This window comes from Strix aluco, chromosome Z (assembly GCF_031877795.1).
Source record: "Strix aluco isolate bStrAlu1 chromosome Z, bStrAlu1.hap1, whole genome shotgun sequence".
NCBI classification, from domain to species: Eukaryota; Metazoa; Chordata; class Aves; order Strigiformes; family Strigidae; genus Strix; species Strix aluco.
The window spans coordinates 52,571,591-52,587,244 of NC_133971.1; the positions used below are offsets into that span (position 1 = coordinate 52,571,591).

Below are 15,654 nucleotides of genomic sequence, written 5' to 3' on the forward strand. Positions count from 1 at the left end.
GTAGCCAGGTGACTGAGGCTGGGTCTGCTCCCAAGCGGTGCTGTGATGTTGTCCTAACGTGCTGTCACCGCAGACAACTGGGGCCAGCCCGGTGTTACCAGGACAGCAGCTGGGTCCCGCCGGCGCCCGTCCCGCCGCCCCGGTGAGGCGAGGCCACGCGAAGCGGGACCGCGCAACGGCGACCGCACCCCCCAGGCCCACCTCGAGCAGCTGTCGAGCTCGCGGAGGCTGCCCTGTGGAGCTTATCCCCGCCCCCTCCCATCACTCCACTCCCTCCACCCAATCAGGACGCCGCGCTCCTCCGCAACAGCCAACGGGAGGGCACCCTCCTTCCTGCGGCTCGTGACGCCGCGGCAGTGACATGCCAACAGGTCGCGTGATACGAGAAGGAGGCGAGCCCCCTCCCCCGCCCCCGGCGGGTCGCGTCGCCATTGGCTGCGGCGAGAGGCCGGCTGCGCTCTCATTGGCTGCCGGCATCGGCCGTTAGGCTGCCGGGCCGGCCGGCAGTGCCGCCAGCGGGGGAGGCGGGGGAGGTGGAAGGCTGCGGCCGTAGGTGAGCGCGGGGCGTCGGGGCCGGGGCCGGGGCTGGAAGAGGCAGCAGCAGCGGGGACTCGGGCCCGTCATGCGCTCCTAACGGCCGCGGAGCTCCGGGCGTGGCCTGGCGCCGTGAGGGCGGCTGTTGGCTCGAGGCCTGCGCCGCCCCGCCGCGCCGAGGGGTCCTGACGGCCGCCCGCTGTCCCCTGAACCAAGCGGGGAGATGTGTGTGTGTGCGGAGGGGGTGGTGATAGTGGTGGTATGTGCTCTCCTGTTCAGAGTGCGTGGATTTAAATGAGTCGTGCTGTTGTTGACGTCCCTAATGTGGTGTCGTGTTCTGATGTGTGTGTCTGTGTAATAGATACCTTTACGCAGGAGGAAAGCAAATGGATCTCCTGCCAAGTTCAGCACCCCTGGCTGCGAAACTGCGGAACACTCTGATTCAGTACCACAGCATCGGAGACAGCGAATGGCGTGTTGCAAAGAAAACTGTGAGTGACCTGGGCGGCTTCACGTATGCGGCCCGATGTGTTCTCTCAAGGAAACTATAGGTCACTTCTTGGGGGAAAATTTATTCTGTATAAAACACGGCTATGAAACATTTATCAAATTCTTGCAGGACTTTTACATGAGAGGCCCTGTGAAACCACCCTTCTAGGATCATAGAATCATAGAACCATACAATGGTTTGGGTTGGAAGGGACCATAAAGATCATCTAGTTCCAACCCCCCTGCCATGGGCAGGGACACCTTCCACTAAATCAGGTTGCTCAAAGCCCCATCCAGTCTGGCCTTCAACACTTCCAGGGAGGGGGCATCACAACTTCTCATCTCATAGATCTTTAAATGACAGAACATTTTTTTCCTGTCTACAGACATACTCCGTCATTCCTTCTACCCATTTTCAGGAAAGTATCTCACAGCAGAAGCCTATCTGTGTAGGACTATAAGCTTTTCTTAAAGCAAAATGTGAAATACTGTTGGCACTAGCAGTGTTGCAAGATGCTCACTCATAGTTTAAACAAACCTTCCACAGCCTGCAGGTAGGCTCTGCCGGCCTCTGGAATATCTTCTGACTATAATGCTTGAACCCATCATGCTTCAGCTTCCAGATGTTTTCCTCTTAAAAAGTGAGATCATTCTCAATTCTTTCTCTCATGTTGCTTCATGTTTCCATTGCCTTCAGAGCCCCTCATTATCATAAGTTTCCTTCCATGAAAGGGAATGCAGTTTCGGCTTCCTCCGAGCAGTTTGCCATACCCTTCTTTTGAGATACGTGGTTTTTCTGAGTCTTGCTTCATCAAGCTAAATATTTACTAGTGCATCAGTTCTAAGCTGGGTGAATACTTTTTAGTCCTGTCCTGCATAGGAGGTAGAAATGTATTTGGTATCTCAGTGTAGCAACATGGTAAGACTAGTGTGGTAAGTTTCTATCTTTGCGCTTATGTTACAATGGTTTGGGTGGGTCTTGTTGATTTTTTTTTTTCCTTTGTGAGGAGACATTGATGAGGGTCAATTGTTCCAAAGGTAACTTGATTATTTGCAAAATTAACAAATTCCCTGTCTTGAAAGGGAGGAACAGAGTATCCAAACCTGTCGCTCTTGCAAAACACCTACACCATGTCTGCTCTGCTAGTTGCTAAGTCTTATACCTATACCATTGTTTGCCTTTATGTATTTACCTGAATCTCACTGTCTTAGATAATGTTACTCTCCAAATTTTACCCCTGTGAAATTTCCAGTTGGTCTCCCTCCCTCCCTCCCTCCCTCCCTCCCTCCCTCCCTCCCTCCCTCCCTCCCTCCCTCCCTCCCTCCCTCCCTCCCTCCCTCCCTCCTTCCCTCCTTCCTTCCCAGTAGGCCTGCCAAGCCCTATTTCTGCACAGACTTCTAGCATTTGAAACTGAGAAAGGCAATGGACTGGTTTTTTTTTTTAAAGAATGGAAATTTACAAGTAAAAGATGTCTGAAACATCTGCTTCTGTCCTTAAGAAAACTGTACAAAAGCACCCAGGTCACTGAGCACTTTGGGGTGAACCATAGTTAATGGTAAAGTCATTTGCTTTTCTTCAGAAAAAATGATGCATTTTCTGGACATCTTATAACTGTGTGTAAGCAACAGTTAACATCATATCTTCCATTTTCTTTCAGAAAGATGCAACTGTGTGGCGTAAACCATCAAAGGAATTCAGTGGATACCTGTAAGTTTGCCTGCAGAGCAGATACTTTTTTATGGTTCCACAGATGTGTTTTGTAGAATTTTCAAATGAAGGTTGTGGATTCTACAGCCCTCAGCTACACAGATTCTCCAGAGGAGAAGCTAAGTGGATCATCTAGTGTGCCCATTTCTTTTTACTGTTATACTTTGATGCTTTAGTGTTGCGTGGTGTCTAGAACAACAAACAATGAGAACTGTGGAACACACCACAAAACTCCTGTTGGCTGAAGTGGGCAGCAGCATAGGCCCAGACCTTTTAGAAAGATGTTCTGCAAACCACAGAAGGTCCAAAGTGTTATTGGGTGACAATCCAGTCAGTGCTGGGACTGTTACAGTGACAATGGAACTGCAGTAGAGTAAAATATCAACATGTAGTTGTGGGAAAGATGTGTGACATAAAGGCCCTTCTTGTGTGAGTTTCTGTCACTCGGTTCTCTTGGTATCTGTAGGTTTAGGTAAAGAAATAGTTACTAGAAAACAGCACTTTGAAGAAATGAAAAGTTGTGTGAAAAGTTAGTGTTTGAAAGTATCTCAAAGACTGATACACTCCATGGAATTTAAATCCTGTTAAATCTGCAAGAGCTGGTGATCCCAGACACCAAGCATTTGCTGACTCTGTGCAGGACCACAGATACACTGGTGTCAACAGGTTCTGTAAGTTGAACCACTGCCAAGACAGCAGTGGCTGCTATGTGTAGATGAAGACTCCAAGGTTGTGTATACACCTGGTGAAATAAAGGACACTTTGAAGAATGTCTGAAACACCTACCTAGAAGCCACAGTCCTCTAGTTCTGAGTATACAGCTGAGATGGGCTCTAGCCAGCTAATTATGAGTGAATATGGGTGAACTGCGCAAGTGAATAGATGAATCTGTTGCTTGACTTTACCTACTATTAATAAAAACAGCTTAATGAATAAGAAGTATTTTCAAAATAATGTTCCCAATGGGTTCTTCCCCTTAAGGAGCTGGAGGCCCAGTAACTCAAGTAAACAAAATTACTGGTGTCTACTAAAAATATCTGTTAACCAATGAATGTTCTGTAATGTCTTATACCAAATTATTTTATTTGGTACTCTTATACACCACCAAAGCATAACATAGTTTCTCATTAGCTTGGTTCTACTACTACTTTATCAAAAATGTTTTTCCCATTGTATTCCTGCTCTCCTTTCTTTCTGTTTTTAGCTTTACTTGTCCCTGGTGGACTCCCTTGCTTGCCCAGCAAGAAAAGCAAAATAGCAAGTTGTTAGATAAATAAATATGATTATTTTTATTTGAGAAAGGAGTTTGCCATTTACAAAATATTGATTGCAGCATAAGGACAAAGTTTCTTAGAATAATATTTATTGCAGAGAAGAATAGATGCACCCATAGGTTTTTATAGGTTTTTTTCTGTACTCTTTTTCTGATACAATTGTCCACTGACCGTAACTCCAGGTACAAACGTATTATAGTAAGTGTGCTTGCTAATTAATGGAATATTTATAAAGAATTTCTCACTTTTAAATGTAAACATATGTTTCTCTAGCTACAAAGCTCAAGGAGTGGTGGAAGATGTTACTAATAGAATAGTGGATCATATTCGCCCTGGACCTTACAGGCTAGACTGGGACAGCTTAATGACTACAATGGACATCATGGAAACATTTGAAGAGGTGAAGAGTTGTTTAGATTCCTAAAGGAAATATGTGTAGATGCATACTTGAATTTAACAGTACAGCAGAGCAGTCATTCCAAAAATACTAACATTTTTCTGCTCATTTTCTGCATGCACGTGGGATACTGTGCATATCTGTGGTGCTTATCTGAAGCTTGAAGTTCAGCTTTCCATCAGTGCTAAAAATAAAGGAGTAAAACTTGGTCAGTCACAGTTCTCTTGGACCTGGGAGCTCTGGCAGCCTCTGATAAAATTCACATATAGAGAGTCAGAGCGTGATATTTTATATACCAAAGCCTTTTCATATAAGTTGCTTTCTTCCATACCACAACAAGCAAAATTGTGGGTATTAATAATTCACACATACCGAAGCTGCAACCTCCCATCTTCCTGAAAGTCTGACTTCACTGTGTGCCAGGGTTTTGTGCTAGGAGCCAAAATAGTTCATACTGAGGGGCAGGACTTGCTAAAGAAAGGTAGATTTGAAGTTGATTCCAGAAGAACTGGTAGTCTTCCTTTGGTTACTGAGGACATTCAGTATGACTTCAAAACCTTTTGGACATCTGGCTTGAACATGGATTGGCTTTTGATCTGGTCCTTAAGCAAGATTTCTATGGCAAGGTATTTTTGCTAATCCCTAAAATTTATACAAACTACTGTCTTATAAGAAAGCCTGTTTTGCAGAATTGTTTGCGTTCTGTTTTATTATTCACTTGGTGGATTAAAAGTACTTGACAGAGCAGCTTAGTACTGAGAGAGGCCTCTTACAATTTATTCATGGTCCTTTCAGACTTCCTAAGTAATGGTTAAGCCATATAAAAAACACATGACTTTCAGTTCCCAGGCATGACACAGTTCTCTAGTTTTAGTCAATATGGTTTAAAGGTGCCAGACATTCTCTGCCCCTGCGGGTCCCAGTTGCAGACCGCAAGTCCTTACAAACTTACAGCATTTAGACTGAAAATGACACAGCCATTAAGACCTCACTGAAGTTGTTTTTACAGCATAGTTGACAGAGGCTGCAACCTTTGTGGAAAAGTCTAGCTGCTTACAAGCATAAATTTCCCTGTATTCATTATACAAAGATATTTTTGTTTTCTTACCATCTTTTTTCTGTCACTCAACAAGAACTGCTGTGTGATGCGCTACACCACTGCTGGCCAGCTCTGGAACCTGATAGCACCAAGGGAGTTTGTTGATTTCTCTTACACTACAAACTATGAAGATGGGCTTCTAACGTGTGGTAAGGCACCACTTAGTTGTCTTAATTCTTACTTTGCAACAAATGCTTGGCTTAAGATTTGATTCAAATTAAGTTTAATTCTATAGTAAGCATTCAAAAATGGTGTAATATGATCTTCAATAAGTATTTCAAAGATATTTTAACATTATACTGATTTAAAGAAGTATAAAAGTTACTGGTTTACCCATGAGCCATCCCTGGGTGCCAGGTTTCACTTATGCCAGCTATTGGACAGGAGTGGTAGAGACAAGTTGAGTGTTCTGACTCAGCTCTTACAGCAAACCGGATGGAGTAACAACTTCAGCTTGCCAGTAAATGGGAGAAATGTCTTTTTAATGTCAGAATTTCTGCTTATTAAGCTCTGCTTGTCTGTTGTGGAGCTTGAATGAAGAGCAGACAACTTTCATGCATGAAAGTACCCAGAAACTTAAAGCATGTCTGTCATTTCTACTAAATTCCCCAAGCAGAAACTTGCACATTTTAAATTTACTGCACCTCTATTTTTTAAGTATCTCAAATTAATTTCCATTTTTTTGTTTGTTTTCCTTGATAGGTATAAGCCTAGACTATGGAGAGGTGAGACCTAACTTTGTTCGTGGATTCAATCACCCTTGTGGTTGGTTCTGTGTCCCTGTTAAGGACTATCCTAGCCACAGTCTTTTGACAGGCTATATTCAGACTGAACTGCGAGGGATGCTACCACAATCTGCAGTAGACACTGCCATGTCTAGTACCCTGGCAAATTTCTACTCTGACCTCAAAAAGGCACTGAAACCAGACAAATAGTGATGTAAAAGCCCATGTATTTCTTGCAATCAAATTATAGTGTTTAGTTAGCATAGATATTAGCTACTGAGTTAAGAGGTAACATTGTTCCTGAATGATACCTGAACCTTTATGTTGAGGGATCCAAACAACTTTACCAAGTACTTTTTGGTGTCATACTTAGCATACATTCCTAATCCATGGTGCAAAATTCTGTTTCCTGCTCAGCACTCTGCAGCTGTGTGGGGAGTAGTCTGAATCTAAAAACTCCTAGCTTCCTAGGTAGAAAACACAAGATGTGTGTGTGGGCGTGAAAAACGCAGCATGAACTCAGCTCTCACCAACAGTATTGGGAGTGGAGTGCTCAGGATTTTGCTGGTGAAGGTTGCTGTATAGGCAGCATACACTGAAGATGTAATTTTGTAATATATATATTTTTATATTTACTTAAAATTTTTGATTTTTTTAGTTTGTACAGTTGCATCCATAATTTGTTTTAAAAAATATGCTTTGATTTATCATAGAGATATTACATAGCTAAGTTGTTAAATGTTATTATTCCTAAGAAAGCTATTTGCTCTTGTTAGCAAAAATAAGTATTCATTATTGGCATTTCTTCAATGTTGTTACGGTAATTTAATTAACTGTTGTATATAACAGTCTCAGTGCATAGATAAAGAAATGCCCTTACAGCTGATCCAAAGCTCATTTAAGTCATCAGGTGTCTTTCCATAGTTTTTAGTGGGATTTTAATCACACAGTTGTCAAAACAGCAAACCTCCCATGGATCTTCTATGATACTCTGTACTTCTTTAGAAGTTTTTAAATTTGCATGTAATTGTGTGGGGTTTTTTGTTTTGTTTTCCTTAACTGAAAATCCTGTAATTGTTAAAGCAACAGAACAGACCACTAACTCGCATCAGGTATAGACACTGGTGTAGCCACAACAGCACAGACTGCCAGCATGCTGGTACAATGCACTGCAGTGTTCTGTGGTAATACCCCTAGACTGATCTTTGCAATAAATGAAATTAGCATCTTAAAACATGAGCAACTGAAGGCCAAAGCTCAAGCTGCAGAATTACTCACATCTGTTGGAGGATGGAGGGTCAAATTTTTAAGGGTATTTAGCCACCCAGTGATGCTGACAGATACACAGCAGGGGCTTTCAGAAGATTACTGTCTGTGCTGCTAGGGACCATTAAAACCTGACATTAAGCTTTTAATGTTGGTATGTGTTATTTGCTCAGGAGAGATTGTAATTATCTCTATGCTTTAGCAGTGCTAGTGGAGGCATTTTAGCTGTGTAGTAGTTAGGGAAAGTACCTTGGAGCCCTAATATTTTGAGGCCAGTTGTATAGATACAATCCAAGGACTGGTAATGAACTCCCAGAAGAAAAAAAAAAAAATTGAGATGAAAATTGTTCCCCCGCAATATTGCCTATTTTGACACTAGCCACTGTAGCTGAACTCTGAACAACGAGGATGTTTCTTTCTCATTGCTCAAACAGAGGTAGGAAAAACATAACACCAAATATAGTGAGGGGTCTTCCAACATGCTTCATGTATTAAGACATTTAGTACTGTTTAAGACAGTTAAAAACAATGGCATCAAACAGCCTTTGATGTTTTCAGAGGCAGAAGATACCAACTCCCTGTTGGGTTTTGTGTGTTCTCCAGTTTCCTTTAAACTCCTTGGTTACCTTCCCATCTTTTCTATCTTCTGGAATTTCACAAGGTGATCTTTCACCACCAAGGACAGTAAGGAATTGGTGTCAGCATACACACTTTTTCCTAAGTGCCAGGGTCCACTCCTTTCTAGTACTGGTACAGAGGCAAGTATGGAAGCCCTAGCAATACTGCTCTGTGGGATGAATGCTGACATGATTATAGAGAAAGCTGAGTGAAGTGCACCCTGTTTGTTCTTCCCAGTTATGAAGACTACATGTGTAGTGAATCTGCATATACATGTCTTCTGTTTTTAAAACTGCTGGGACTGACTAATTGAGAGGTTGTGATACAGATGTATGTAGAGAAAAATATTCCATTGCTCTGTAAAAAGCCGAGTTGAAATCTACACAGAGGCACTTCAGTGCTGAAGAAATGTGTCAAAAGGAGCACAAGACACTTGCAGGATGATGTTTGTACAACAGTAGGCACTGCAGCAAAGATTAAGAGGTCCTTGTTCCAAACATCCATTATAAGGGCTCTGACACCTCTAGAGTATTTAGTGTTCAGTGAAATGGCTTTTATGCTTTCAGTGAAGATAGGCTGATGAAGCACAGAGCAGCTGAAAAAAGATGAATTTGTCTTTAAATGAAAGAAATTTGCTAGTGTATTTTAAGTATGATCATGTTTTTAATAAAAATTTCTCCATGCAGGTTTCCATTTTATCAACAGAGTTGCTTTCAGTAACAGGCCTAGAAATGGAAAGATTTTGTGAACAAGAGTAAAGTTCCTGAAAGCCAAGTAGGCCTTCTCTTTTGCATTGCAGTAATTTATTCCTTAAACACGATGAAACTGGCTTTGTGTGTTTTAACAGATGTAGTCTATTGCTTCTGCCAATGATTCTGAACATTTGAGTGAATAATAGAGTAGAGACTACCCAAGACAAAGAATGGAGGCAGGTTTGGGGTTTTTTAAATCAATAGAAGAGCATAGTATAATTCTCCAGTTTTCAGACAAGGAGAAACCACAGAAGGTGCTAACGAATTTTAAAGATTTCTTTTGGGAAATCTCACACTTCTAAACATTTTTCTGATTTAGGAGTGCAGTGATTGACAAAGTATGCTGATTATGCTGCTGAAGCAATGCATAGCTGATACCCTTACAGTCATTGTTCCAAACAGTTCAGTTATAGAGTAATACAGAGCTAGGAGAAAGATGTCAGGTTTCATAGTGTGTTTTATTTATTTGAAACCAAAACTTATTTTCTTTTTATATAGCTAAGAATTGAGAGGAGTGTTAGATCTTGAAGCAAAGCTGTTCTTTAACCAGAGTACATTCAGAAGCAAGAAGACCATAAAATCAAGTACTTGTCCAATCAGAACCTCTTTTCCCACCATGGCATTGTTTTCCTTGTAAGTTAGTGGACAATCTTGATGGAGCCAAGACAGTAAAAACAGGAAAGCAGTTGAAAGTACAAAATGCAAGGAGCCCATGTTTTGCTTATTAGGATGTAGTGGGAGACACAGTAAAATACCTAGTATAGATTTCTGTCATTATCACAGTTAGCAGAATTTCTGCAAGTTTGTGAGATTTGCCAGTATTTAAGTGTTTTTCAGTTAAAAAGTTATATAGTTATTCAAAAGCAACTTCTGAACAAGGTGCCCAAGAATAGCACAGGCCAGTTTTTGCTAGGGGAATGGCATGTATATAGACACATCAAAATTATTTTTATATGACTAGTGATTTTTTTAAAAAACTTACTTTTCCAGGGGTCTAGGCAATATGACAGTCTAATCTTTGGCACTTTAACTAGGTGCTCTGTGTGTGGATGGGAAAGGTGGCTAAATTTCGTGTTTGGCTTCTGTTCCTCATCTGAAACCTCCAGCATTAAACCTTGCCTGTAGTTGTGCTCCTTATTTTACATATGCAGAAGACAGAGATTGGGCTAAATTCAGTTTGGGGGCAGTCCAAGTTACTCTACCACAGCCTGCTAGGAGGTGGATGAGTACTTCAGATAGATACTGTGGGAACAGCACAAGCCCTGATCTCAAATTTGATGAATTTATAAATGTGAAATATGATGAATTTATAAAACATGAAAAGTGTATAATTCCTCCAGTAATCATAAATAACCAGAACTGTTTTGATGGTGTGAGCTGGTGATTCAACATAGGAGGTTTACTGCTGTAAATGTAGCCATAATTCTAGTGAAACCAGTCAAGTTGTGCCTATGTTCAGAAAGTCAGTCAGTGGTTTTAACTGGCAATGTTCAGCACTTAAGAGATTGTATTTATATTTTTAATGCAATTGCAGAATAAATTAAAACATGGATTTCAACAGACTCATGATGTAGCTTTTTCAATACTTGTGCAGGCGTTCAGTTACTTTTTGGGTAGTTACATCTGATCATGTATTTCATCTTCAGCTGCATGGTGATATCTAATGCTATCAATTCATCTCCTTAAATTTGAAAGCCAAAAAGCCTATCTTTACTTAGAAACCTGATTTAGCCCAAGGAAGATGCACAGCTCAGATTTCTGCTAAATTGAAATCTCTTGAAAACTGTACAAATAGGATTTTCTCAAAGCTTAAATTCTAAAATTGTATATAGTTTTTTGTCATGACCCCATGATTGCTATGGAAGAACTTTATTATTTTGTCTTAGTATTACTTACATTTTAGCATGTTTAAGAAATGGTTTATTAATTAATAATCAAAATCAAGTTAATCCAAAACACATGAGCATGTAGCACCTTAACAGGTATATAGATTAGGGTTATAAAACATGCTGCAACACGTATTTTTACATGCATTTAATTAGCACCTACAGAAACTAAGAAAATGCCAGTATCTTATGTATCCTTGTTTTTCTTACTAAGCTTGCATAAAGGCAGAAGACTTCTGCAGCATTTGACTTCAGAGCAGGGTTGCAGCCCTCTTCTGTTGCTGAGAAAAGGAACTGTGACCTCTGTGATACAGCATGCTCTCGTAGGGCATGTATCATGTCATCCTCTCCAAAGTGGGGTAGGAATAGGTACAGAGGCCACTTCAGATCTTTGGAAAATGATTAAGGAGATTAATTTAGAGTTATTTAAAAAAATAGTCATGTTTAAACCCATTTCCTCGTGAAAGAGAATATGTAAGATGGGAGACATAATAACAAATTATGCTAAAATTTAAATATTCTCTAGGAAAGAGTATCTCCTGAAGTCATAGACCACAATTTAAACTCTCTAATACATTCTGCCTTTTCCAGTACTCACTGAACTTTGCTGGTAACTCAGTTTTACAGTACAGGTAGGCACTGATTATTTGTGGGGTTAATATTCCTCGGGATTTTGTCACTAGCAGGGAGAAAACAGGCACAGATGATAATAGCACATGACTGGAGCTACCTGTGCACATTTCACAGCTGACACACACAGCAGGAGATGTCACATCTGGGTTAAGGTGCCCCAAACCCCAACATATCATCCAGAACTGTCTCCTTCAAAGAGATTTTCTTTAAAATTTCTCTTACAGTGAGTCCAGTTGGTATGACTACCTAATGATCCTTGAAAACTTTTCTTTGATACATGCTATTAGGAGATCAGTTGCTGCCCAAACTGTAATCAGAAACTGAGCTTGCTCAGGCCTTCTGTGGACCAGTTTGACTGTGATCTGGAATGCCTGATAGAAAGCATCTCCTGAGCTCTGTACCTGGGTCTGCTGACCTGCCTGCCACCACAGACCCAGCTCTGAGGGCAAATTACTCTGGAAGGCAAATTAGCTCTGGAGAGCAAATTACTATTTTAAGATTCCCTGGCTTTCACAGGGTGTTGATCACAGGTGGCTTTCACAGGAATGCTGCCTTTAATTTGGGTTCCAAGCAGACAGCATTACAGTGTCTTGGTGTTTCTAATTCAAGCTCCAGTGCTCACTGGGGATGCAGGGCAACACTCAAGGCGGTGAATCTGAGCAGTTGCAAACATGAGTACTTTGTCACTTGGGTACCACACAACCGCTCCTCGTCTGTATGCCTAACAGGATTTCGAGTTCCTCACAATTTGGAGGAAGAAGTAAAGAAATCGCAGCATGCCTGTTCACTGGAGCATGAGAAATGTCCCTACAAACCAGCATCTCTTATGCATACAGGATTAAGCATGGAGCCCCTGTGTGCTCAGCCATCTCTGCTGAATTTCATGGTCTCCCTGTCTCAAATCATGCTAATTTAAATGATACAGTTAAACCTGAACATCTGTACAGAAACACAGCCCATTAGTGTTGAGATGCTGAAAGTTTCCCAAGACCAGCAGGTATAATAATCTTCACCAGAAGACTGTTGTACATTGAGGAGTTAGTGACCCACACAGCAGTTAACATGAGCTGGGCCAGGCCTGTGCTGTCCATGTTCCCTGGTTGCAGGATAAACTCACCCAGACAGTGATAGTAGAGGAGACCACGGGCAGCAGCCATGCAGTACTGGCGATTACACCACCTGCACGGCCTCTGCTGTATCTGACAGTGCAGCAAGAAGTTCTCATGTGGACATCCTTCCTGCTTGACAGTAGAAATGGTAAGTAGTTGATACATAAAATGATAAACTGTTTTAAGAAAATCCTTTAATAACTTGAATAACAAAAAATCATGTAACCCTTCCATGGGCAGGATCTGCACAGCATGCTGTGCCAGAGGCCTGTTTGATGCCTCACAATTTAGGGTTCCCGGAATTCAAAGGTATGCAAAATTATCTATACTACCCTCTCTTTATTGTGTTTGCTCTAATAAACAGCACTTTAAATGATACTTTGCAGAAGCCGATTGCCTTTTTACTGGGATCATAAGGAACCAATGCTTCCTGGTGCAAAAACAGTAGGCAAGATGAAGAATCAAGTTTTATATTTGCTCTACATGGGCAAAACATCTTTCTGTTCTGCCTGCGTGCCTTCCAGCTCTCACCATGGTAACTGGGCATTTGTGGAAGAGAAATTGAGGAAACCTGATGCCCACCGCATGTTCTACCTACTACATGCCTCTTGCCTGAAGAAATGGAAGTATGATAATGAAAGAAGCAAGGAAGAGGGAAGAGGACTTCCATATATTACCTTTTTCTTAAATGTCAAAGAAAAATATAGAGAATTCACAATGCATGTAAAAATATTAAATAATTTCCCAAACCATCTGCATCCTTGGATATTTTAGACAAAAAGTTACTTGCACATGTACAATGTACATGTACATTTGAAGGAAAAAGGTGTTTTAACTGCTCAGAAGGACATAAGAACTACAAAAACCCAGGGTTTTATAAGGAAGCAGACCGCACCAGGCATGAGCAGAAATGCAGATTTTTGTTAGTTATGAGGCAGAATGGTTTTGTTTAACTTCCCAGCTATCCCAAATTATGGACAGCTGCTCTGAGTAGTTCTGTCAGGTTACAGACTTGACAGTTCTTTCTTATGTCCCATTTTCTTGTTTGTCTCAAGCTCGCGATAAAGCCACTGTAATGTTATGCTGTAACATGAGCTTCCACACCACTGTTTGATGTGCTATTTTTAAGAGGTCAGTCCAAAGCCCAAAAATGTTGAGTTCTAGGGGGAACTCAAAGTCTGTAAGACATAGCTCCTACACACTCCTTTTGACTTTCCACTGCCCTTTTCCACTACGTTATAGAGATGGAAGAAGATGATTTCATGAAACTGTAGTAAGAACCTATGTCTCACCTCAGTTTGGGAAACGATTCAACAACATCCATGGAAGTGCCAAATGAGACAGTTTTTCTGGAGCACCATTTGTAAGTCTCGGTCCAGTCGGGATTGCGGTGACGCGCAGAAGAAAGACAAACTCACACCAGTTTTTTGAAGGGGGGACATTGCCAAGAGCAAACGCTGCCACACTGTGTGCCAGCTCCCAATTTATTCCCGCTTGTTTACATAGGTTTGTTTTTACTTCTACATCCTACTGACCTTCAGGTTTTGTCTGTTTACTGTTCACACGCTCACCATGCATTCTACAGGCAGTGTTCTGGCCTGCTGTTTCTGACGCTTGCAACACAGTGTTCCAAATGTTGCCTCAGTTTCCCACAATCATTCTTCTAACCTCAAGGTCAGTTTACATTTTGCTAACCACCAGTTCCTAATTTCCACACACCATTACCACACAGAAGGTCTTGCAGAGCTTATCGTCATTTACTCAGGGGTTTTGAATAATCATCTCCCACAAATGGGTGTGAAAAGACTCTGCATTCAAGCAGTCTGCAAACCTAAGGAGTTGTAGGTGGCAGGAATAACAATCTGTGCCAGTACAAGACAGTGGCCAACTGGACACACAGCCGTTCTGCAGACCCATGGCAGTTGTGGCCCATGGCAAACTAAGCAGGAGGGAACACCACTGAGGGTGCTATATGACAGATATGAAAACAACAGAGAAACAAAAAATAACCCTTCCAACACCTCAGTCTTGCCAAGGCCTTTGCTCAGGTACTAATGCAGCTTTGGTCTATATAGGTTTTGGCTACACAGTTCAAGACAGAGAGTAGTCAATTACAGGGAGAAAATCTGTATGCAAGCAAGAAGAGCAGTGAGAGGCCTAGGGTGCATGACCTGTGGGGAAGGACTTAGTTTGTGCTGCTGAGAGAGGAGGATGCTGAACAAAGAAGAATTTTAATAACCTTTGGATTCATAAGAAATGCTTGCAGAAAACAGATCACCATGATAGACAAAATGTTAATGGCAACAAAAAGACTCAGAACTTTATAAAATACTTTGCAGTCATAAGAGTAGCAATAGTATCTGGTAGATTGCACAAGGAAGTGGCAATGTCTTCATTGCTGTAGGTCTTTAAAAACAAGTGTGACAAGCATCTTGTCTAACCCTCTCTGGGGCACAGGGATAGCCTGGACAACCTTACAGAGGTCTTTCACACAGAATCACAGAATCATTCAGGTTGGAAAAGACCCTTGGGATCATCGAGTCCAACCATCAGCCCTACCCTACAAAGTTCTCCCCTACACCATATCCCCCAACATCTCATCCAAATGACCCTTAAACACATCCAGGGAAGGTGACTCCACCACCTCCCTGGGCAGCCTATTCCACTGTCTGACCACTCTTTCTGTGAAAATTTTTTTCCTAATGTCCAGTCTAAACCTCCGCTGTTGCAGTTTAAAGCCATTCCCTCTTGTTCCATCGCTAGCTACCTGTGAGAAGAGACCAGCACCAACCTCTCTACAATGTCCTTTCAGGTAGGTGTAGAGAGTGATGAGGTCTCCCCTCAGCCTTCTCCTCCTCAGATGGAACAGTCCCAGCTCCTTCAATCGCGCCTCATAGGATTTATTCTCCAGGCCCTTCACCAGCTTCGTTGCCCTCCTCTGCACTCGCTCCAGCACCTCGATATCTCTCTGGTATTGAGGTGCCCAAAACTGGACACAATACTCCAGGTGTGGCCTCAGCAGTGCAGAGTACAGGGGGACTATCACCTCCCTACTTCTGCTGGTCACACTATTTCTAATCCAAGCCAGGATGCCGTTGGCTTTCTTGGCCACCTGGGCACACTGCTGGCTCATGTTCAGCTGCTTGTCAATTAGAACCCCCAGA

The 15,654-nt window shown here is 41.9% G+C and overlaps 1 protein-coding gene across 3 annotated transcripts; it reads left to right on the plus strand.

The window, feature by feature from the left end:
- The first annotated feature begins 481 nt into the window (after positions 1-481).
- Positions 482-13,239, plus strand: STARD4 (StAR related lipid transfer domain containing 4). Of its 3 annotated transcripts, XM_074812306.1 has the most exons (7): positions 482-553; positions 896-1,025; positions 2,682-2,731; positions 4,279-4,405; positions 5,536-5,650; positions 6,204-6,226; positions 11,340-13,239. In XM_074812306.1, the coding sequence occupies exons 2-7, from the start codon at positions 921-923 to the stop codon at positions 11,382-11,384; spliced, it is 465 nt and encodes a 154-aa protein (XP_074668407.1). In that variant the 5' UTR covers positions 482-553; positions 896-920; the 3' UTR covers positions 11,385-13,239. The 3 variants fall into 3 exon arrangements, with proteins under 3 accessions (XP_074668407.1, XP_074668405.1, XP_074668406.1); XM_074812304.1 differs by lacking the exon at positions 11,340-13,239 and having other exon boundaries at positions 6,204-10,424; XM_074812305.1 differs by lacking the exons at positions 482-553; positions 11,340-13,239 and adding an exon at positions 621-793 and having other exon boundaries at positions 6,204-10,424.
- Positions 13,240-15,654: the final 2,415 nt, after the last annotated feature.